At 45.6% G+C, this 23,517-nt stretch overlaps 1 protein-coding gene across 1 annotated transcript in view; it reads left to right on the top strand.

The window, feature by feature from the left end:
- Window positions 1-18,098, top strand: part of LOC126172196 (dynein axonemal intermediate chain 4-like) — a 65,029-nt gene extending 46,931 nt beyond the window's left edge. Inside the window, exon 4 of the mRNA XM_049920864.1 lies at window positions 17,670-18,098. Coding sequence (XP_049776821.1) covers window positions 17,670-18,098 — 429 coding nt within the window. The remainder of the gene's footprint in view (window positions 1-17,669) is intronic.
- Window positions 18,099-23,517: the final 5,419 nt, after the last annotated feature.

The following is a 23,517-nucleotide window of genomic DNA, read 5'->3' on the forward strand; positions in this document are numbered from 1 at the left end:
ATGCATGATGGGGGAAACCCACCTAAAACCGGGAACAAAAGCGACAGTCCCCAACTATGTTAGCTATCGCAAAGACAGGCCAACCCATGGCGGAGGAGTGGCCATATACATAAAAAGAGGGATCCCCCACCACCAGGTATTCTTACCAGCTACAAATAAAATCGAAGCAGTGGCAGTGGAAGTAGCCACTGCCACTGGACCCCTAACAATCGTTGCAATCTACCGACCCCCACAAGACCAGATAGATGAGGGAGACATAGCTACTCTAGGGCAAATTGAAGGCAAACTCATAATAGGGGGCGACTTCAAAGCCAAACATCCTGATTGGAATTCTAGAGTAACCTCCAGAGCAGGCGCCAGATTGCAACAACTAGCGCGCAACCACCATTTCGAAACATGGGGTCCAGTCGAGCCCACACATTTTCCAAAAAATGGAGGCAGGCCCGACGTGTTAGACATAGCTCTCACTAGGAGGATTACGAGTTTTGTGACCGCGAGGACGATCAACAGAATGTCCTCCGACCACAACCCAGTGATCCTAGAGGTAGACGTGGCAGAATGGGTAGCACTCCCACGATACCAGACGTCTTACAAACGTACAAACTGGGAGCGATACCGAGAAACTGTCGCCTCTCATATCGCTCGCGCTCCGCCACCTACTGCCGAAACAGTAGAACAAGCGCTACAAGACCTAACAGGTACCATCCTGCAGGCAGCAGAAGAGGCCACCCCTCCACAAAGGGATGGCCCGCCGCCGCAAATACAGCTCCCGGAACACTTGCTAGCTCAAATTCGACATAAGAACAGAGTGGCAAAAGAGTGGAAGATAACCAGAAACCAGGCCACCAGGAGGCTGCTCAATCGTCTACAGAGAGAACTGAAAGTAGCGCTCAATGAGCACAGAAACCAGCAATGGCAAAACCGCCTCAGAGCTCTCAAAGTAGACGATCATACACTATGGCAAGCGACCAAACAGTTTACAAAAAGACGCGCTAGGATGCCGCCACTGCACGGCGAACAGGGTATGGCCTACAGCCATGCTGAAAAGGCCAACGCCCTCGCCGACACTTTCGAGAAGCAATTCCAAGCGGCTGAACCCCAGGATGATGAGCATGAGAGAGTGGTCCGTCGTCAACTGGCCGTCTTCCTCAATGCTGAGGAGGACCCAGAAGACGAACCCACAGTTTTTGCCCCTGAAGACGTGGCAAAAGTAATTAGGTCCCTCCCCTCCAAAAAGGCGCCAGGACATGACAATGTCACCAACCAGTTGGTCAAAAACCTCCACCCACGGCGATCGAACACCTCGCGAACGTCTTCAACGAGATTACTCGTACCCGCGAGTTCCCAGCTTGCTGGAAACACGCGGAAGTGGTCGCGATACACAAACCAGGGAAAGACCCTCTATTCCCGCAGCACTACAGGCCGATTAGCCTCTTGCCAACTCTCAGCAAGATCTATGAGCGCCTCCTGCTAAGACCCATACAAGAACATATCACCAGAGAGCAAATTCTGCCGGATTTCCAATTCGGATTCCGGCAGAACCACTCTGCCCCACAACAGATCATGAGAGTGGTTGAAGCAGCCACAGAGGGCTTCAACCACAGAGGCTACTGCGGGATAGTGCTACTAGACGTAGCCAAAGCCTTTGACTCGGTATGGCATAGAGGGCTACTCTACAAGTTGTACACTCAAGGGTTCCCCGGGAGAATAGTTAAGCAGATCAAAAGCTATCTCTCGAACAGAACTTTCTCTGTCAAAGTAGAAACAGCCACCTCCACCAAGAGGCGTATTCGTGCTGGGGTGCCACAGGGATCGGTCCTGGGGCCCGTTTTGTACAGTCTGTACACTGCGGACACTCCAACGGCCCCCCTGGTGCACACCGCTCAGTACGCTGACGATACAGCCTTCTACACAAGAAACGCGAACAAGGACCTGGTCATCCGTAGGTTACAAAGGGTTTTAGATGACACAGAGACTTGGGCCCGTCGCTGGCGAATCACCATCAATTCTGAAAAGACGCAGGCGATGCTGATTACCCGTAGGCTCGGAAGGCGCGAACCTCCTCAACGCCCCCCCCCCCCCCCCCCTTCACCTTCACCTAAACGGAACCCAACTCCCCTGGCGCAGAACCGCCAAGTATCTTGGCGTAACCTTGGACTCTCGTCTTACGTGGAAACCCCACATAGACGAAGTCCATAGGAAGGTCTGCGCCAGAATGTCCATCCTGTACCCAATTCTCAGCTCAACCAGCTCCCTTTCCTTCTCAGTAGGAGTGAACGTATACCAGGCCCTGATCCGGCCAGTCATGGAATACGCGTGTCCTGTCTGGGGATACGCGGCGAAGCAGCACCTGGACACTCTCCAGAGGCTGCAGAACCGCGCCCTCAGGAGGGCACTGCGTTTACCCCTTGGATTCCCCATTGACGATTTACATGCCGCTGCGGAAATCCCACTCCTGAGAGAGCGTTTCCAAGACCTGGCAAGGGCCTTCTATGAAGGTACCTCCAGGTCGCGAAACGCCCTCATCCACTCCCTAGGTCGGTATGACATGTCCCGCGATAAACACAATCGCCCCATGACGATCTTCGACGACTAAGTCGAAGAGAAAAATCCCAATACCCATCCCCAAATCCTACTCCTACCCAAAATACTACAATTATCTCGCCAAACCTCAGGCAAGTACCAGACACACGCAGAACAAACATCACATCTCACAGACATCAAAAAAGTACAGAAATAATCACACACACAAGTACACAGGGGAGTAAAAGCCGACAGGCTACAAACTCCCCCTCACACTTCCCCAAAGAGGGGAAAGTATTAGATGTAAGCAGCAGCCAGTAAATCGGTTTGCCCTTTAGCGTTAGGTGTGGTTTAGGGTGAGCCTTAGGCAGATTAGAAATACACCATTTGTTCGTGGCCGGTTCCTGAGAAAACCCCGAAAACCCATGATTCTTGGGTACCAAAAGTTCTAATCATGGGGATAGCCATTTCTATAATTTCTATTCGCGGAAAATTGTAGAAATTTTTACCATGAGTTCTTACGATAGTGTTCTCGGAGAATCTTGAAATATTCTTCGATATCATTATCCATTACCGAGGTCCACAGGTACAAAGTTACAGTATTTATGCACGTAAAATATGCACGTAATATCCGGTGTGAGGCATAAATTTAGTATTGACTGAACCAGTGAACACATGGTAAGGGTTCCGACGTTATCTCAAGCGTTCTGGGACTACTAAACTATTTTTTTAGTTGTAATTTTTTACCAACAATACTTCATAACGAGCTGTCTCTGTATAATGAACACTTCACGCCTATACAGGTTGTTTTGACCTGAAAGTTATTGGTGATTCCACCTGGCGGCGTAAGCATTTTACGAAAAATTATTTTGTCATACGGAATTATTTGTACTTGCAAACGAAACACCATATTTTTTGTTATATTGTAGGTGTAAGCCTAAAACATTGTGAATTTGTAGGTAATGTAGTGTAAAGTGAAATCACATAGGATGGGAGACGATTTTGTTTGAACCTTATATTGTATGAACTTATTTGTTATTACGGTACTTACGCACGTAAAATATGCACGTAATATCCAGTTTGAAGCGTAAATTCAATTTTAACTGACATAGTGCACACATAGTCACAGTACATAAACAAACTGTCAAAACTATACTGACCTAGAGAATAAGTTTTGTACAAGCAGAGAAAAGAAGGGAACCAGAGGAAAGGGGAATATTTTCCCTTGCAGAAGACCGACAGAAACATGGAGAATCAGTTACCTCAGTCCTTATTTCGCCACCCTCACCGAAAATTTTGGCATTCGGACACTTTCGCTCTTTTTTATGCTAAAAGAGAGTAGCAGAGAGGCAGCGACTGATGAAAAGAGAGGAGATACATCTACATCCATACACCGCAAGCCACCTGACGGTATGTGGCAGAGGGTACCTTAGTACCTCTATCGGTTCTCCCTTCCATTCCAGTATCGTATTGTTCTTGGAAAGAAAGATCGTCGGCATGCCTCTGTGTGGGCTCTAATCTCTCTGACTTTATCCTCATGGTCTCTTCGCGAGATATACGTAGGAGGGAGCAATATACTTCTTGACTCCTCGGTGAAGGTATGTTCTCGAAACTTCAACAAAAGCCCGTACAGAGCTACTGAGCGTCTCTCTTACAGAGTCTTCCACTGGAGTTTATCTATCATCGCCGTAACGCTTTCGCAATTACTAAATGATCCTGTAACGAAGCGCGCTGCTCTCCGTTGGATCTTCACTATCTCTTCTATTAGCCCTGTCTGTTGCGGATCCCACACCGGTGGGCAGTATTCAAGCAGTGGCCCAAACAAGTGTACTGTAACGTACTTCCTTTGTTTTCGGACTGCATTTCCTTAGGATTCTTCCAATGAATCTCAGTCTGGCATCTGCTTTACCGACGATTAATTTTATATGGTCATTCCATTTTAAATCACTCCTGATGCCTACTCCCAGATAATTTATGGAATTAACTGTTTCCAGTTGCTGACCTGCTATAATGTAGCTATATGATAAAGGATCTTTCTTTCTATGTATTCGCAGCACATTACACTTTTCTACATTGAGATTCAATTTCCATTCCCTGCACCATACGTCAGTTCGTTGCTGATCCTCCTGCATTTCAGTACAATTTTCCATTGGTACGACCTCTCGATATACTACAGCATCATCCACAAAAAGCCTCAGTGAACTTCCGATGTTATCCACAAGGTCATTTACATATATTGTGAATAGCAACGGTTCTACGACACTCCCCTGCGGCATACCTGAAATCACTCTTACTTCGGAAGACGTCTCTCCATTGAGAATGTCATGCTGCGTTCTGTTATCTAGGAACTCTTCAATTCAATCACACAATTGGTCTGATAGTCCATGTACTCTTACTTTGTTCATTAAATGACTGTGGAGAACTGTATCAAACGTCTTGCGGAAGTCAAGAAACACGGCAATTACCTGGGAACCCGTGTCTATGGCTCTCTGAGTCTCGTGGACGAATAGCGCGAGCTGGGTTTTACACGATCGTCTTTTTCGAAACCCATGCGGTTTCCTACAGAGTAGATTTCTAGTCTCCAGAAAAGTCATTATACTCGAACATAATACGTGTTCCAAAATTCTACAACTGATCGGCGTTAGAGATTAGGTCTATAGTTCTGCACATCTGTTCGACGTCCCTTCTTGAAAACGGGGATGACCTGTGCCCTTTTCCAATCTTTTGGAACGCTACGCTCTTCTAGAGACCTACGGTACACCGCTGCAAGAAGGGGGGCAAGTTCCTTCGCTTACTCTGTGTAAAATCGAACTGGTATCCCATCAGGTCCAGCGTCCTTTCCTCTTTTGAGCGATTTTAATTGTTTTTCTATCTCTCTGTCATCTATTTCGACATCTACAATTTTGTCATCTGTGCGACAATCTAGAGAAGGAACTACAGTGCAGTGAGAGAGAAAGAGAGAGGAGAGAGTGACGTTGGAAGAGAGAGACTGGCAGTGAGAGAGAGAGAGAGAGAGAGAGAGAGAGAGAGAGAGAGAGAGAGAGATAGAGAGAGAGAGGGATGAAGAGAACAATTGTGGGAACCAAAGAGCGAGGAGATAGTGGTGGCCAATGAGCGACAGTGGCAATAAAAGAGAAAGACACTTGAATAGAGACAATAGCATTGTACGAATATGTCTGCAAGCCAAAATTTTTGGTGAGGAAGGTGTTATGATGATTGAGACAGCCGGTTTCGCAATTTCTGCCAGTCTTTTAAAGAGGAGCTTATTCATGTTTTTTGTTCTCCGACAGGAACATTTTTCAGCTAGTCACATGAAATACTGAAAATCAAATGTTTTTATCCCTGGTAGCCATTAGATAGGCAAGTTGAAACTGGAACTGCGTACTGTGCACCGTACATCGTGAAGCGTACGTTACGCACCGTTTTAGCCATTTAGTGGTGAGATGAGAACTGCCCTCCCTCTATGATTTTTACATCCCACGCTTCACTCCATTAGGATGTTGACTGTTCCTTGAAACCTCAGGATGTCTCCTAACAACAAACCCCTTCTTTTAGTCTTGTTGTGCGATTTCTATTCTCTCCAATTCGATTCCGTACCTCTTTATTAATTATCCACTGTCCGCCCCTGGTAGCTGAGTGGTCAACGCGACGGAATGTCATACCTAACGGCCCGGGTTCGATTCCCGGCTGGGTCGGAGATTTACTCCGCTCAGGGACTGGGTGTTGTGTTGTCTTTATAATCATCCTTTCATCCCCATCGACACGCAAGTCGCCGAAGTGGCTTCAGCTCGAAAGACTTGCACCAGGCGAACGGTCCATCCGACGAGAGGCCCTAGTCACACGTCATTTCCATTTCAGTTATCCACTCTAGCCAACTTCCAGCATCATGCTGTACATCAAATTTCAAAACCTTATATTCTCTTCGTATTTTTACTGTTTACTGTCTACATTTAATGTCCAGGTAAGACCACATTCGGAAAATATTTTCTAACACCCAAATAAATGTGGGATGTTAGCATATTTGCATTTTTAGGAAACTTTTTCTATATATTGCCAATCTCACGTGTGGTATAAGATCTGCCATTGTCAGTTATATTGGTGCGCAAATGTCAAAACTCGTCTACTATTTCTGTCGTCCCACTTCTTATCTAATTCCGTCAGCATCAGTTGATTTAATTCGACTACACTTCGGTCACGTTGTTTTACTTTTACTGATGTTTATGTCGTAACCTTTTTCCAATGTACTCTGTGCACGTTGTTGCAAAAAGTGATTTTTCAACTCTTTTGTCGAAGTACATTGTGTTTAGGTTAACCATCAATAACATAAAATGTAATAACTTGAGAAGTCATTGAGATATTTATTGACAGTATATTTCTACAAGTATGCTAACTCAAAATATTTTTCTACACATCTAATACACCTCGACATGCGCACTATTAGTGGCGTGACAGACGTCTAATCAGTATTCCACTTCTTAAGTGTTTTGCAGCATGGCAGGTGCAACATTTACGATAGCTGCACGAACTCGAAGAGCAGAAGTGGTAGATCACGAACAGGTGGCTGGTACATTTGATTCTTAATAAACCCCCACACAGTAGCCTTGGAAGCTGTTTTCTTGACGTGAAGGTCCGTCGTCGAAAGCAAACTCCCAGTTTTCCGAAGCCGCTTGTTCCATTTCTTGATTGTTACGTAAGTGGGAACATCGACAGTTTCTCGCAGTCCATATTCTAGCCGAAAACGGCGTCTTACACAGAAGACCTTCTGCTACAGAGTCCACATGTCTGTGACGCGCGTTTACGTGAACAAATCAGTTACAGGCATGCGCACGTGGTAACAACTGTCGCAAGCAAACACAGAAAATGTTTTGAGCTACCATAGTTGTAGAAGCAAACCGCCAATAAATACCTGAACTGCGTCTCAAGTTATTACATTTTATGTTAACTCAGACATCCCGTACAGTGTCATAGCCGAGCGTTAATTCTGAATATTTTTCCTTCCTGAACTCTAATTCCGTTTCCAAATTTGTCTTCAGTGTGCTACAAACAATCCCGCTGGCAGAACATCCGCAACTGAGCATTATAGCAGAGGTTGAAAATACCGCTTCGTTGTAAATTACTTTATTTTCATACGACCGCTTTCGGAACGTTATAAGCCCATCCGCAGGTGTCGCACTGGAAATAGCAAAAGACGGGGGATAATTTTCACACGCCGCAACACACATAGGAAAAAAAATTTTTTTTTCCAAAAAGTTTTAAACACTTTTAAAAAACATTTCGAAACCGCCGGTCGGCCTAGGTGCTATGAAACCTATGTCAATGCGCAAGTGGCACTAGACAGAACTACGAACTGGGTATGGAATATATACAAATGATATCACGACATTTACGCTGTGCTGTGGTCCCCGAGCGCCCCGTTTACCAGGCGCAGTGTGCTGCCTATGAGCGCAGAACAGCGAGTAGCGGACGCGAACGAGGAGGCAAATTGGTAAACCAGAGTGGCAAAAGTGCTGCCATCTATTGAGGGAGAGAAGAACACGAGATCACTAGCCTGGCCCTTCACAATTTGAATTAAGTGGTTTACATTTAAAATGAAAACAAAAAATTACATACTAAAGCACGCAATATAAGTTAAAAGTGCATTGTGCGTGATATCATTTGTAGATATTCCCTACCCAGGCAGTTGTTCGTAGTTCTGTCTGGTGCCACTTGCGCATTGACATAGGTTTCATAGCACCTAGCCCGACCGGCGGTTTGGAAATGTTTTTTTAAAAGTTTTTAAAACTTTTTGGAAAAATTTGTTTTTGTTTCCTATGTGTGTTGCGGCGTGTGAAAATTATCTCCCGTCTTTTGCTATTTCCAGTACGACACCTGAGGATGGGCTTATAACAGTCCGAAACCGGTCGTGTGAAAATAAGGTAATTTACAAAAAAAAAAAAATAGTTCAAATGGCTCTGAGCACTATGGGACTTAACTTCTGAGGTCATCAGTCCCCTAGAACCTAGAACTACTTAAACCTAACTAACCTAAGGACATCACACACATCCATGCCCGAGGCAGGATTCGAACCTGCGACCTTAGCGGTCGCACGGTTCCAGACTGTAGCGCCTAGGACCGCTCGGCCACTCCGGCCGGCGGTAATTTACAAATGAAGCGGTATTTTCAACCTCTGCCTTCAGTTTACTGTTGCACTGGGATCAAGTACGTCTGCCGAATACCACTTCACTAGCGCCCATCCACTGGTTGGCTACATTCGACCGAGTTAGTTGTATGCGGAGATGTCTGTCTGTTCCATTATTTCTCTCGGTGTGACATTACTACCCACACAAGAGGTGACAGCAGAAGTACACTCATATTGTAACCGTGCTTTGCGCTGGAGTGGGTACCACTTATGACTACAACCGAACTATTTGCAGAGCTTCGATAATGACTCTCGACAGATGCAGGAGGGACAGTACTAAAGACGTGTCTTTGGAATATGATCTTGTAGCTCGTTTCTCCGTAACTCAGAGAAGACGCAGGGAGATGAATCCTGGAGAACTGTGTGAAATGGACGCCGGGATGTGTCAGTAATACAGTGCTGCAACACTAGAATGCTACTTGCTTTTATTTACTAAAAACCAACTAAAACCGAAAAATGTTAATAATGTGCTTCAACTATATAAATTAGTTGCACTTAAATTCAGTCACAGTGCTATAATAATCACCTATTCTGAAAATTACAAACACGGAGACACGTTTACTCCCTTTGATGGGTCATCTTGAAGTGCCTTTGTTGCTAATGTGCAGCAGTATCAAACATGGAACTGCCCCGTGTCTTTCTTTTCGTAGCTGACCATTAACATTTTGTCTTGTTATATGAATTGCACTTGACTCTAAAAAAACTGTTATTTTAAGATGAAGAAATTTCTCCATGCATATGTAATGGCAACGAGGACAAGATTCATGTTTAAACTCGTTAATATTGTCACCAGAATGAAAAATGCTCCTCCCGAAGCACAAAAAAGACGAATATGTCCTCGGCAGAGTTAGGGATGTAAAAGAAGGGAACTAGCTTTTCGATCTATCTGACAGCTTCAAAAACATTTCAATCAAAACATTTTGACATACTCGAACTTTTTAATTGTTAGTATTAGTATGTTGGTTGAAGTAGAGAGGATATAAAATGTAGACTGTCAATGGCAAGGAAAGCGTTTCTGAAGAAGAGAAATTTGTTAACATAGAGTACAGCTTTAAGTGTCAGGAAGTCGTTTCTGAAAGTATTTGTATGGAGTGTAGCCATGTATGGAAGTGAAACATGGACGATAAATAGTTTGGGCAAGAAGAGAATAGAAGCTTTCGAAATGTGGTGCTACAGAAGAATGCTGAAGATTAGATGGGTAGATCACATAACTAATGAGGAGGTATTGAATAGAATTGGGGAGAAGAGGAGTTTGTGTCACTGACTAAAAGAAGGGATCGGTTGGCAGGACATGTTCTGAGGCATCAAGGGATCACCAGTTTAGTATTGGAGGGCAGCGTGGAGGGTAAAAATCGTAGAGGGAGACCAAGAGATGAATACACTAAGCAGATTCAGAAGGATGTAGGTTTGCATTAGGTACTGGAAGATGAAGAAGCTTGCACAGGATAAAGTAGCGTGGAGAGCAGCATCAAACCAGTACCTGGACTGAAGACCACAACAACAACAACATTATTAGTATCCATGTGATTTAATATAGTGGGTCGTGTGAAGCAAAGTAACATGATACATGATGTCAAGTCGTACAACGTGACAAATCCGGACATGTCATTCAATATGGCACTTGTCATGTCGTGCAGTACCACACAACGTGTCATAGAAGTTTAGAATGCATGCATCCCCAATCTAGGATACTTCATATTACAGATGCACCCTCACTCTCGGATAGTTCCTACTGCAGAAGCCCATAAATTTGTGTCTATTTGTTCCTACAATGCTCACCATAAATGTAACAGGGGAGGGGTCTAAGAGAGCTCACTGCGCTGGAGAAGTAGGGTTACCTCGTAAAAAAGCTCGAATACGTCAAGATGTTTCGATTTAAATGTTTTTTTTTAAGCTGCCAGGTAAGCTGAATAGCTGCTTTTCTTCTTTTACATCCCTAATTCTACCCAGGACATATTCAGCATTTTCAGTGATGCGCTAGAAGCATTTTTCATTCTGGTTCCCAGCTTTTACCCTACGGTAGTTTTGACGGTAGAACTCATTCCCAACTTTTACTCTACCATAATTTTTACGTTAGACCGACTTCGTTTGGCAACCGATGTAGATGTTTGTGGACTCTGGCGAAGACGATTTTTATTGTCTTTCGAAACTTGTTGCTCATATCGTGAAAACGGGAAAAGCTTTCCCCAAAACAACAGATCGACCAATAATTACATCTAGTTGTCTATCCTACAAAATATAAACCGACTCGCACAAGTTTGAAACATAGAAGCTGCACGCGTAAGAAATTCACAAAAATGCGGTTTTTGCACGTAAAATCCAAGCTGGATATCTGAAAGTGAGTTCCCAATTTTATAGAAAGACTGAATTATTTATTTATTTGTTGATTTTAATTACCCTAAACCGTTTCCGCGCATTCAGTTCACTAAGAACGAATTTTACGCGCTACATTTAGTTCGACTTTAAACCTTAGCATCTCGACAACGGATAAATATTATTGGATAAAAAATTTCGTTTTGACTTTATCCATTTATCTACTTTCGTACAAAGTTCGAACTGACTCGTTTAAGTTTAAAGCACAGAAGCGGCGCGCTTCAAAATCCTCCCAGAAAACTTTTTTTTTGCATGTTTTGCACGTAAAATGCGAGCAGTACACATACCAATGATGCCATTAGTTCAGCAAACACTCCCTTTGTGAGATGATGATGAAAAATGTTCAATTATTTACCGATCCTGCCACTTTTGCGTCAATTATACACTACGTAATTTAATTATGGTTTCCTGAGAAACTGGGGGAATTGGAATCCTGGGGGTGGGGGTGGGGTGGGGCGGAGGGAGGGAGGTTTCTGAGCCAAAATTTGTTTGTAGACTCTTACTTTAGTTGGTGTGTACAGAAGGGAAACATGAGGCGAATTGGTTCGACGTGTCTAAGTCGTGTAAGTGGAATCTGCGTGGCTATAGGCGCCGCTGACGCGGGTGTGTTATTGGAGGAGGTACACTGCCCAGCCACAGATCACGTGTCGCCATTCAGCTGCGGTACTGGCGTTCAAATTTCAGCCTTCGCCCCCGATGAACGGCAGCCAGCACGGATCCGCGAACCAGATGCCTGCTGGAGAGGGCCATACCCCGCAACGTTCGCTGAATAATGGTTGAGCAGACACTGTTGGTAGCCCCTAGGTTCGTCTGGACCGTCAGTTGCTCAACAGTAGCACGTCTATTCGCTCGCACACATCTCCGCAGTCGTTGTTCACCGCTGTGATCTATTGCCCGTTGAGCACCACGGTTGCCTCGACGCCATTTTGCTATACACGGCGTATTTGAAGCGTGTCAGCACGCGAGCAGTTTACAAACTTAGCGCTTTTCGGAAATGCTTCCACCTCTGGCACGAAAATCAATGATCATTCGCTTTTGGACGTTAGATAAATCGCTCCGCTTGCGTAATACGACGACGGCTGCATTGCTTTTCGCGGCTCCCCGACGCACTTTACATACTAGTGCTGCCACCTGCCGGCTGTGAGTGGTTATTGTACGAGGGTCACTCCAAAAGAAATGCACACTATTTTTTTAAAATCCATCTTTTATTCAACATGTTTGAAAGTTTTACAGTGTGTAGATACATCCTTTAGGAACAATATTTTCATTTCTCCACATAATTTCCATCCCTCTCAACTGCCTTACGCCATCTTGGAACCAGCGCTTGTATAGCCGCACGGTAAAATTCTGGACTAAGCTGTTGGAGCCACTGTTTGGCAGCGTGCACAAGGGAGTCATCATCTTCAAACCTTGTTCCACGAAGAGAGTCTTTCAGTTTCCAAAATAGATGATACATGGAGCCAGGTCAGGACTGTAAGGCGGGTGTTTCAGTGTTGTCCATCTGAGTTTTGTGATCGCTTCCATGGTTTTTTGACGGACATGTGGCCGTGCATTGTCGTGTAACAGCAAAACATCCTACTTTTTCCGAAGTGGTCGAACACGACTCAGTCGAACTTGAAGTTTCTTCAGTGTCGTCACATACGCATCAGAATTTATGGTGCTTCCACTTGATATGATGTCCACAATTAAGAGTCCTTCGGAATCGAAAAACACCGTAGCCATAACTTTTCCAGCAGGTGTGGTTTTGATTTTTTTTTCTTGGGTGGATTCAGATGATGCCACTCCATTGATTGCCTCTTCGTCTCTAGTGAAAAATGATGGAGCCATGTTTCATCACCTGTCACAATTCTTCCAAGAAATTCATCTCCACCATTCTCGTACTGTTCCAAAAGTTCGCTGCATACCGTTTTTCTTGTTTCTTTGTGAGCCACTGTCAACATCCTGGGAACCCAGCTGGCACAAGCCTTTTTTAACGCCAACACTTTCGGTAATCTGCAAACACTTCCTTCCGCTATCCCAACGTAGCGTGACAATTCGTTCACTGTGATGCGTCTTTCAGCAGTCACCAATTCGTTAACTCTCTGCACATTGTCTGGAGTGTGTGCAGTACGAGGCCTGTCGCTGCAAGGACGATCTTCAGTATTGCTGTGCCCGTTTTCATCACGTAACCTGCTTGCCCACCGACTAACTGTACTGCGATCGACAGCAGCATCTCCGTACAACTTTTTCAACCTCTTGTGGATGTTTCCCACTGTCTCGTTTTCACAGCACAGGAATTCTATGACAGCACGCTGCTTCCGACGAACGTCACGTGTAGCAGACATCTTGAAGACATGCAGTGACGCCGCCACTCACGGGAACAGGTTGACCTAAGTTTGAAAACAAGCTGGTAGGATGCATCTACACGCTGTAAAGCTTTCACACGTGCAGAATAAAAACTGTATTCTTGCAAAAATAATGTGCATTTCTTTTGGAGTGACCCTCGTACGTTGACGTCCAATGTAGGCGGTAGTCACATTAATGTGACTGGACTGTGTAATATCGGCCATTTTCAGCAATTGCCGTCTACATCTATATCTACATCTACATTTATGCTCCGCAAGCCACCCAATGGTGTGTAGCGGAGGGCACTTTACGTGCAACTGTCATTACCTCCCTTTCCTGTTCCAGTGGCGCATGGTTCGCGGGAAGAACGACTGCCGGAAAGCCTCCGTGCGCGCTCGAATCTCTCTGATTTTACATTCGTGATCTCCTCGGGAGGCATAAGTAGGGGGAAGCAATATATTCGATACCTCATCCAGAAACGCACCCTCTCGAAACCTGGACAGCAAGCTACACCGCGATGCAGAGCGCCTCTCTTGCAGGGTCTGCCACTTGAGTTTGCTAAACATCTTGCTTACCAAATAACCCTGCGACGAAACGCGCCGCTCTTCTTTGGATCTTCTCTACCTCCTCCGTCAACCCGAACTGCTACGGATCCCACATTGATGAGCAATACTCAAGTATAGGTCGAACGAGTGTTTTGTAAGCCACCTCCTTTGTTGATGGACTACATTTTCTAAGGACTCTCCCAATGAATCTTAACCTGGCACCCGCCTTACCAACAATTAATTTTATATGATCATTCCACTTCAAATCGTTCTGCACGCATACTCCCAGATATTTTACAGAAGTAACTGCTACCAGTGTTTGTTCCGCTATCATATAATCATACAATAAAGGATCCTTCTTTCTATGTATTCGCAATACATTACATTTATCTATGTTAAGGGTCAGTTGCCACTCCCTGCACCAAGTGCCTATCCGCTGCAGATCTTCCTGCATTTCGGTGCAATTTTCTAATGCTACAACCTCTCTGTATACTACAACATCATCCGCGAAAAGTCGCATGGAACTTCCGACACTATCTACTAGGTCATTTATATATATTGTGAAAAGCAATGGTCCCATAACACTCCCCTGTGGTACGCCAGAGGTTACTTTAACGTCTGTAGACGTCTCTCCATGGAGAACAACATGCTGTGTTCTGTTTGCTAAAAAATCTTCAATGCAACCGCACAGCTGCTCTGATATTCCGTAGCCTCTTACTTTATTTATCAGGCGACAGTGCGGAACTGTATCGAACGCGTCCCGGAAGTCAAGGAAAATGGCATCTACCTGGCAGCCTGTATCTTATATTTTCTGGGTCTCATGAACAAATAAAGCGAGTTGTGCCTCACACGATCGCTGTTTCCGGAATCCATGTTGATTCCTGCAGAGTAGATTCTGGGTTTCCAGAAATGATATGATACGCGAGCAAAAAACATGTTCTAAAATTCTACAACAGATCGATGTCAGAGATTAAGGCCTTTAGTTTTGCGCATCTACTCGACGACCCTTCTCGAAAACTGGGACTACCTGTGCTCTTTTCCAATCATTTGGAACCTTCCGTTCCTCTAGAGACTTGCGGTACACGGCTGTTAGAAGGGGGGCAAGTTCTTTCGCGTACTCTGTGTAGAATCGAATTGGTATCCCGTCAGGTCCAGTGGACTTTCCTCTGTTGAGTGATTTCAGTTGCTTTTCTATTCCTTAGACACTTATTTCGATGTCAGCCATTTTTTCGTTCGTGTGGTGATTTAGAGAAGGAACTGCAGTGCGGTCTTCCTCTGTGAAACAGCTTGGAAAAAGGTGTTTACTATTTCAGCTTTACGCGTGTCATCCTCTGTTTCAATGCCATCATCATCCCGGAGTGTCTGGATATGCTGTTTCGAGCCACTTACTGATTTAACGTAAGACCAGAACGTCCTAGGATTTTCTGTCAAGTCGGTACATAGAATTTCACTTTCGAATTCACTGAACGCTTCACGCATAGCCCTCCTTACGCTAACTTTGACATCGTTTAGCTTCTGTTTGTCTGAGAGGTTTTGGCTGCGTTTAAACTTGCAGTGAAGCTCTCTTTGCTTTCGCAGTGGTTTCCTAACTTTGTTGTTGAACCACGGTGGGTTTTTCCCGTCCCTCACAGTTTTACTCGGCACGTACCTGTCTAAAACGCATTTTACGATTGCCTTGAACTTCTTCCATAAACACTCAACATTGCCAGTGTCGGAACAGAAATTTGCGTTTTGATCTGTTAGGTAGTCTGAAATCTGCCTCCTATTACTCTTGCTAAACAGATAAACCTTCCTCCCTTTTTTTATATTCTTATTTACTTCCATATTCAGGGATGCTGCAATGGCCTTATGATCACCGATTCCCTGTTCTGCGCATACAGAGTCGAATAGTTCGGGTCTGTTTGTTATCAGTAGGTCCAAGATGTTATCTCCACGAGTCGGTTCTCTGTTTAATTGCTCGAGGTAATTTTCGGATAGCGCACTCAATATAATGTCACTCGATGCTCTGTCCCTACCACCCATCCTAAACATCTGAGTGTCCCAGTCTATATCTGGTAAATTGAAATCTCCACCTAAGACTGTAACATGCTGAGAAAATTTATGTGAAATGTATTCCAGATTTTGTCTCAGTTGTTCTGCCACTAATGCTGCTGAGTCGGGAGGTCGGTAAAAGGAGCCAGTTATTAACCTAGCTGGGTTGTTGAGTGTAACCTCCACCCATAATAATTCACAGGAACTATCCACTTCTACTTCACTACAGGATAAACTACTCCTAACAGCGACAAACACGCCACCACCGGTTGCATGCAATCTATCCTTTCTAAACACCGTCTGTGCCTTTGTAAAAATTTCGGCAGAATTTATCGCTGGCTTCAGCCAGCTTTCCGTACCTATAACGATTTCAGCTTCGGTGCTTTCTATCAGCGCTTGAAGTTCCTGTACTTTACCAACGCAGCTTCGACAGTTTACAATTACAATACCGACTGCTGCTTGGTCCTCACATGTCCTGACTAGGCCTCACAGCCTTTGAGGCTGTTGCCCTTTCTGTACTTGCCCGAGGCCATCTAACCTAAAAAAACCTCCCAGTCCACGCCACACAACCCCTGCTACCCGTGTAGTTGCCTGCTGCGTGTAGTGGACTCCTGGCCTATCCAGCGGAACCCGAAACCCCACCACCCTATGGCGCAAGTCGAGGAATCTGCAGCCCACACGGTCGCAGAACCGTCTCAGCCTCTGATTCAGACCCTCCACTCGGCTCTGTACCAAAGGTCTGCAATCAGACCTGTCGACGATGTTGCAGATGGTGAGCTCTGCTTTCATCCCACTAGCGAGACTGGCAGTCTTCATTAAATCATATATCCTCAGGAAGCCAGAGAGGATTTCCTCCGATCCATAGCGATACACATCATTGGTGCCGACACGAGCGACCACCTGCAGATGGGTGCACCCTGTACGCTTCATGGCATCCAGAAGGACCCTTTCCACATCTGGAATGACTCCCCCCGGTATGCACATGGAGTGAACATTGATTTTCTTCCCCTTTCTTATAGCTATATCCCTAAGGGGCCCCATTACGCGCCTGACGTTTGAGCTCCCAACTACCAGTAAGCCCACCCTCTGCGACTGTCCGGATCTTGCAGACTGAGGGGCAACCTCTGGAACAGGACAAGCAGCCATGTCTGGCCGCAGATCAGTATCAGCCTGAGACAGAGCCTGAAACCGGTTCGTCAGACAAACTGGAGAGGCCTTTCGTTCAGGCCTCCGAAATGTCTTTCGCCCCCTGCCACACCTCGAGACGACCTCCCATTCTACCACAGGTGAGGGATCAGTCTCAATGTGGGCAGTATCCCGGGCAGCCACAGTCGTAGTCCGATCGGGGGATGAGTGAGACGAGCTGGCCGTCCCCGACAAACCCCCATCCGGACCCCCAGAGTGATGCCCATTGGTAACAGCCTCAAGCTGTGTGACTGAAGCCAACACTGCCTGAAGCTGGGAGCGAAGGGATGCCAAGTCAGCCCGTATCCGAACACAGCAGTCGCAGTCCCTATCCGTGCTAAATACTGTTGTGCAAAGAACGTCTGAACTAATCTACAAACAATTCGACACAAACTCCGTCGTGATATGCGAAATTTATACACAGTCTCTGTAGCGTACAGAGGCGAGTGAAGATGGCGCGGACTGGCGACGCGGCTGCAGTGCGGTGATCAGTGTGCGTGGGCCGGCAGGTGTTCCTGACGGCGGGCGGCGACCGGTGCGTGCGCGTGTGGGCGCGCGGCGTGTGGCAGCCGGTGGCGACGCTGCGCGCGGGCCGCGACGCGGTGCGCGCGGCCACGTGGAGCCCCGCGCTGGCGCCGCTGCTGGCGGCGGCGGCCGACGTGCGGCTGCAGCTGTGGGACCTGGCGCGCGCCGCCTTCCGGCCCGCCTCCGAGACGCCGCTGCCCGGCGCCGCCGCCTGCTCGCGCCTGCTCTTCACGCCGTCGGGCAGCGCGCTGCTCGCCGCCGACGACGCGGGCGCCGTGCACGTGTTCGCGCTGCGCGACGTGCCGCACCCGCCCTTCTTCCAGGCCGCCGCGCTCGCCGACGCCATCCGCAGGCTCAACGTCACCAGGCCCGAGCTGCTCGTGCGCCTCCGCAAGCTCGGCTCGCCCTTCTGAGCCCAATAACAGTTTTCTCTTAATATCTCCATTACCGCCACGCTCCTTAACGAATTTGTTCGTTTCTCGACTTGCTAGCACTGCTATAGCGTAGCGCATCGGCATTGCTCGGCTTAGAACCCGGTATCAGACATTCGTTTTCTTCGCTAACAGTACTGAAATACTCGCAACTGCAAGCATTTTCGACAACTGGTATTAGCATATTATTCACCAAATATTCCTTGTTATCGCAAGTGGCAGTGAAATTTATAATTGCGTCTCTGTGATGTATTGTTCACGTTGTTGTTCGGAGTAGAAAACTCTGCTCAATTATTGTTATTAATATTGCTGTTATTATCTTTATTTTTGATTTTAATGTCTCCACCATCTCTGAGGCTTCCAGCCCCAATGTACTTTATTACGTGATCACAGACTTTCTCAAGCTGCACTTTGTTCGTCTTGCTTATTTATAAAAGATACTTGACGTGGAAACGATTTTTATTTTTGTTTCTTTATTGAATTTCGATTCCCCCGAAGGGGGCGGGCTGGCACCAGCTCAGTATGCACTCTTCAGCCTACAGACTTTGTTTTAAAAAGGTGAAGATAATATAAAATAAAAATACAGGCGACAAAATCGAGGACTTAAAGGGTACCATGGCGAAAAAATCGTGGAACTTAAAACATATAACAAAGGGATGATGATGCTAATAAAATACATATGAAGCAGACAGGTAAAACAATAGACAGACAATTAAAAAACACGGCGACAGTCTGGTTTTTGTTCGCAAAAGACTTAAAATTCACACCCAGCGACAGCATGGTTTCTGCTCACAACACGGGAAAAGACAAAACAACACTGAACATTCACTGGAACACTGCGCCAAAATATGACATACCACAGCCGAGAGCAGGTGGCGGGAAACAGGACAGATGACGGGAAAATAAAAAAAGGGGGGAAGGTGAGGGAAAGCGAAGGGTGGGGGAGGGGGGAAAGGAGCTAATCGACGATGAGAACCGATAAGAGGGTTGCGGGTTCTGGGCAGACGCGACAGGGAGTGGGAAAGGCAGAGGACGGGAATACAAAAGCACTTGCGGGGTGGGGGGGGGGGAGGGAGGTAGGGAGAGTTTTGGCGGGAAGAAAACAAGATGGAAGGGGGGGGGGAGGAAGTCGAAACGACTTCTTTTATTTATTTTAAAACATATACGAAAATCAAACTGATCAAGGAGTGTACCACGCTCCGCAGTCACTTAGAGTATTATATGTGTTCTACACCCTGGGATTCTACGAAGAGTGCTCTTCAGTCTACAGGGTGGTCCATTGATCGAGTCCGGGCCAAATATCTCACGAAATAAGCGTCAAACGAAAGAACTACAAAGAACAAAACTTGCCTAGCTTGAAGGGGGAAACCAGATGGCGCTATGGTTGACCCGCTAGATGGTGCTGCCATACGTCAAAAGGATATCAGCTGCGTTTTTTTAAAATAGGAACCCCCATTCTTAATGACATATTCGTGAAGTACGTAAAGAAATATGAATGTTTTAGTTGGACCACTTTTTTCGCTTTGTGATAGATGGCGCTGTAATAGTCACAAACATATGGCTCACAATTTTAGACGAACAGTTGGTAACTGGTTGGTTTTTTAAAATTAAAATGCAGAACGTAGGTACGTTTGAACATTTTAGTTCGGTTATTCCAATGTGTTACAGGTACCTTTATTATCTTATCATTTCTGAGAACGCAAACTGTTACAGCGTGATTGCCTGTAAATACCACATTAATGCAATAAACGCTCAAAAAGATGTCCGTCAAACTCAATGCATTTGGCAATAGATGTAACGACATTCCTCTCAACAGCGAGTAGTTCGCCTTCCGTAATGTTCGCACATGCATTGACAATGCGCTGACGCATGTTGTCAGGCGTTGTCGGTGGATCACGACAGCAAATATCCTTCAACTTTCCCCACAGAAAGAAATCCGGGGACGTCAGATCCGGTGAACGTGCGGGCCATGTGCTTCGACGACCAATCCACCTGTCATGAAATATGCTATTCAATACCGCTTCAACCGCACGCGAGCTATGTTCCGGACATCCATCATGTTGGAAGTACATCGCCATTCTGTCATGCAGTGAAACATCTTGTAGTAACATCGGTAGAACATTACGTAGGAAATCATCATACTTTGCACCATTTAGATTGCCATCGATAAAATGGGGGCCAATTATCCTTCCTCCCATAATGCCGCATCATACATTAACCCGCCAAGGTCGCCAATGTTCCACTTGTCGCAGCCATCGTGGATTTTCCGTTGCCCAGTAGTGCATTTTATGCCCGTTTACGTTACCGCTGTTGGTGAATGACGCTTCGTCGCTAAATATAACGCGTGCAAAAAAATCTGTCAGCGTCCCGTAATTTCTCTTGTGCCCAGTGGCAGAACTGTACACGACGTTCAAAGTCGTCGCCATGCAATTCCTGGTGCATAGAAATATGGTACGGGTGCAATCGATGTTAATGTAACATTTTCAACACTGGCGTTTTTGAGATTCCCAATTCTCGTTGAATTTGTCTGCTACTGATGTGCGGATTAGCCGCGACAGCAGCTAAAACACCTACTTGGGCATCATCATTAGTTGCTGGTCGTGGTTGACGTTTCACACGTGGCTGAACACTTCCTGTTTCCTTAAATAACATAACTATCCGGCGAACGCTCCGGACACTTGGATGATGTCGTCCAGGATACCGAGCAGCATACATAGCACACGCTCTTTGGGCATTTTGATTACAATAGTCATACATCAACACGATGTTGACCTTTTCCGCAATTGGTAAACGGTCCATTTTAACACGGGTAATGTACCACGAAGCAAATACCGTCCGCACTGGGGGAATGTTACGTGGTACCATCTACCTATACGTTTGTGACTATAACAGCGCCATCTATCACTAAGCAAAAAGAGTGGTCCAACTAAAACATTCATATTTCTCTACGTACTACATGAATAAGTAATAAAAAATGAGTGTTCCTATTTTAAAAAACGCAGTGGCCCGCTCACTATCAATGGACCAACCTGTATATGCTATTGACGTCAGGGCACTAATGATGATCGAGAAGACATCAAGTTTTGCACCCACATTCGACTGAACTCGATACTCGGATCTTTGCGTTTCATTTTCTCCTGAACAGCCTAATTATTAACGTTCTCATCACAAGGTACTGAGATATGGATTAACAGGCACGATCTTTTATCTCACTGACGTACAACAACGTCGAGTTAGCTGTAAGCGTTCGGTCGGTACAAATTTGTTGGTCGTACACAATAGTGTTACAGACAGCCCACGTTACCGCCTTAGGTGTGTAATCTTACTGTTTGTTGGGGGGATTTCGTACTCTTAGAGCTGTCTGTGCATATTTTCCAATGAAGGTATGAGCACACCTTACTGTTCCTCTACAAATATTCAAGGAACGGCTTGATAAGATACATGGTGTTATTATTAGTACAGTAATTACTTGGCATTTGATACAAAGACATTCACAAATCCACAGTTTTGGTACATCGACATAAAAAAAGAAATGAAGAGTACTAGTAAAACAAAACAAAAAAGAAAATTCAGAAATTAATGTCTAGGTCCTCCTACCATTTCAGCATGATGCAGTTCCTCAAGGGACCCGGTGAAAGCATGTGTGCCGCAATCTGTGCCACTCGGTTGTAGTCACAGCTAGGATACTCAAGCCACCTCTCATCTTTGGACTGTAGCGAGAGTTCTTCGCGTCTCACATAAGAAACGGTTAACTTTGTTCCAGGTGGACGAGTAAGATTAAAAATTCGGAATGTGTAAGCTAGGGCTTTGACTCTCAGGAGCCTGGCGGGAGTCAAGACGACCATCCGACTTCCAGGCAGCAACACGCTCATGGCGTTTCTCCAGGCTGGTTGAACAGATTTCAGTCGGTTAATGGGATGTTGCTAGACTATGTCGATCATAGTGTAGTGTACGAATTTTCTAAATTCTTGTGCACCAACAGCTGAGAACCTGCTGTTTTCTTGTGTGAAATGGAATGGAATATCTTAGAAACGCGAGGAAGTCAACAGGCATAAGCAGTAGCATACCACATAAAATCGAGAGACGAATCGAAGCTGGAGCTCCATTGTTATTTCCACTACTATTCACGCTACTGCTGTTTAATTCTTACGAAACAATTTTTCAAAGCGGCATGAAATGGAGCTTTACAAGAGACTGATTGCATTTATGAGACAAATCAAGTGTTATGCTCCTTCCACCCCCTCCCCATCTTGGCTTATTCATTTCTGACACTTGAAAACTGCTGTAGCACAGAAAATACATTTTAGTTCTCGTCGGAGACTCTTTATTACGTGCTTGTTTCATCTTACTACTTTAGTGCCGACTGGGGTGGCCGAGCGGTTCTAGGCGCTACAGTCTGGAACCGCGCGACCGGTACGGTCGCAGGTTCGAATCCTGTGTATGGATGTGTGTGATGTCCTTAGGTTCGTTAGGTTTAAGTAGTTGTGAGTTCTAGGGGACTGATGACCTTAAAAGTTACGTCCCATTGTGCTGAGAGCCATTTGAACCATTTTGAACTACTTTAGTGATTTGAAATGTTCGACTTTGGCAAGACCGGAGACTGTCCAAAACTATAAACCACAAAGAAGTGTTTATAACCTCATAACATTGTCAGATGTATAGAAGCTGGAAGAGAATAATCATAAAAAATACTCTTACAAATTAGTTTTTCCTCCACTAGAAGCATTTTGAAGTACGCTACCAAAAGCTAATCTGACGACTCTTAAAGACTACATTATATACGAGGGTTCTCCAGAAAGTAAGTTCCGATCGGTCACGAAATGGACACCACAGTGAAAACCCAACGAAGCTTTGCACAGATGGGTTGACTAGTGTCTCTAGTATGACCGTCGATAGCGCCAAGACGCTCTTTTCAGTTGTGAGTGCACTGTGAGCAAATAAAGGTGCGTAGAACAACGATGTCTCCCACCACTTAGGAGGGCCCGCTGAGAGGCTTCGCCTTAATGAATGCAGCCCACCTAACACAACTGCCACGCGCTTCTTTCTTCATGGCAATTCTCAGCCGCACTCTGCAGGGGCAGTGAAGACGCTCCTGCAGCATTTTCGATGGGAAGTGTTCGATCACCCACAACACAGTGGCTCGTCCTGAGTATCATCTCTGTTCACATGAAACGCTGGATACGAAGACAACACTTGGGCGCAGGCTACGCGCTATAGACCAGCGTAGAGAATTATCGGAAAGCACAGGCAGTTGCCTTCTATGACGATGGTGTTAGAAATTTGGTATAACGCTCCGACAAATGTGTAGGTCGGAGCGGAGACTATGTAGAGTAGTGTCTGGTAAGTGTAGCTAACTCATGCTGATAAAATGTTTCTGATTTTCACTGTGGTTTCCATTTAG

Source organism: Schistocerca cancellata, chromosome 1 (genome assembly GCF_023864275.1).
Source record: "Schistocerca cancellata isolate TAMUIC-IGC-003103 chromosome 1, iqSchCanc2.1, whole genome shotgun sequence".
Classification (NCBI taxonomy): Eukaryota; Metazoa; Arthropoda; class Insecta; order Orthoptera; family Acrididae; genus Schistocerca; species Schistocerca cancellata.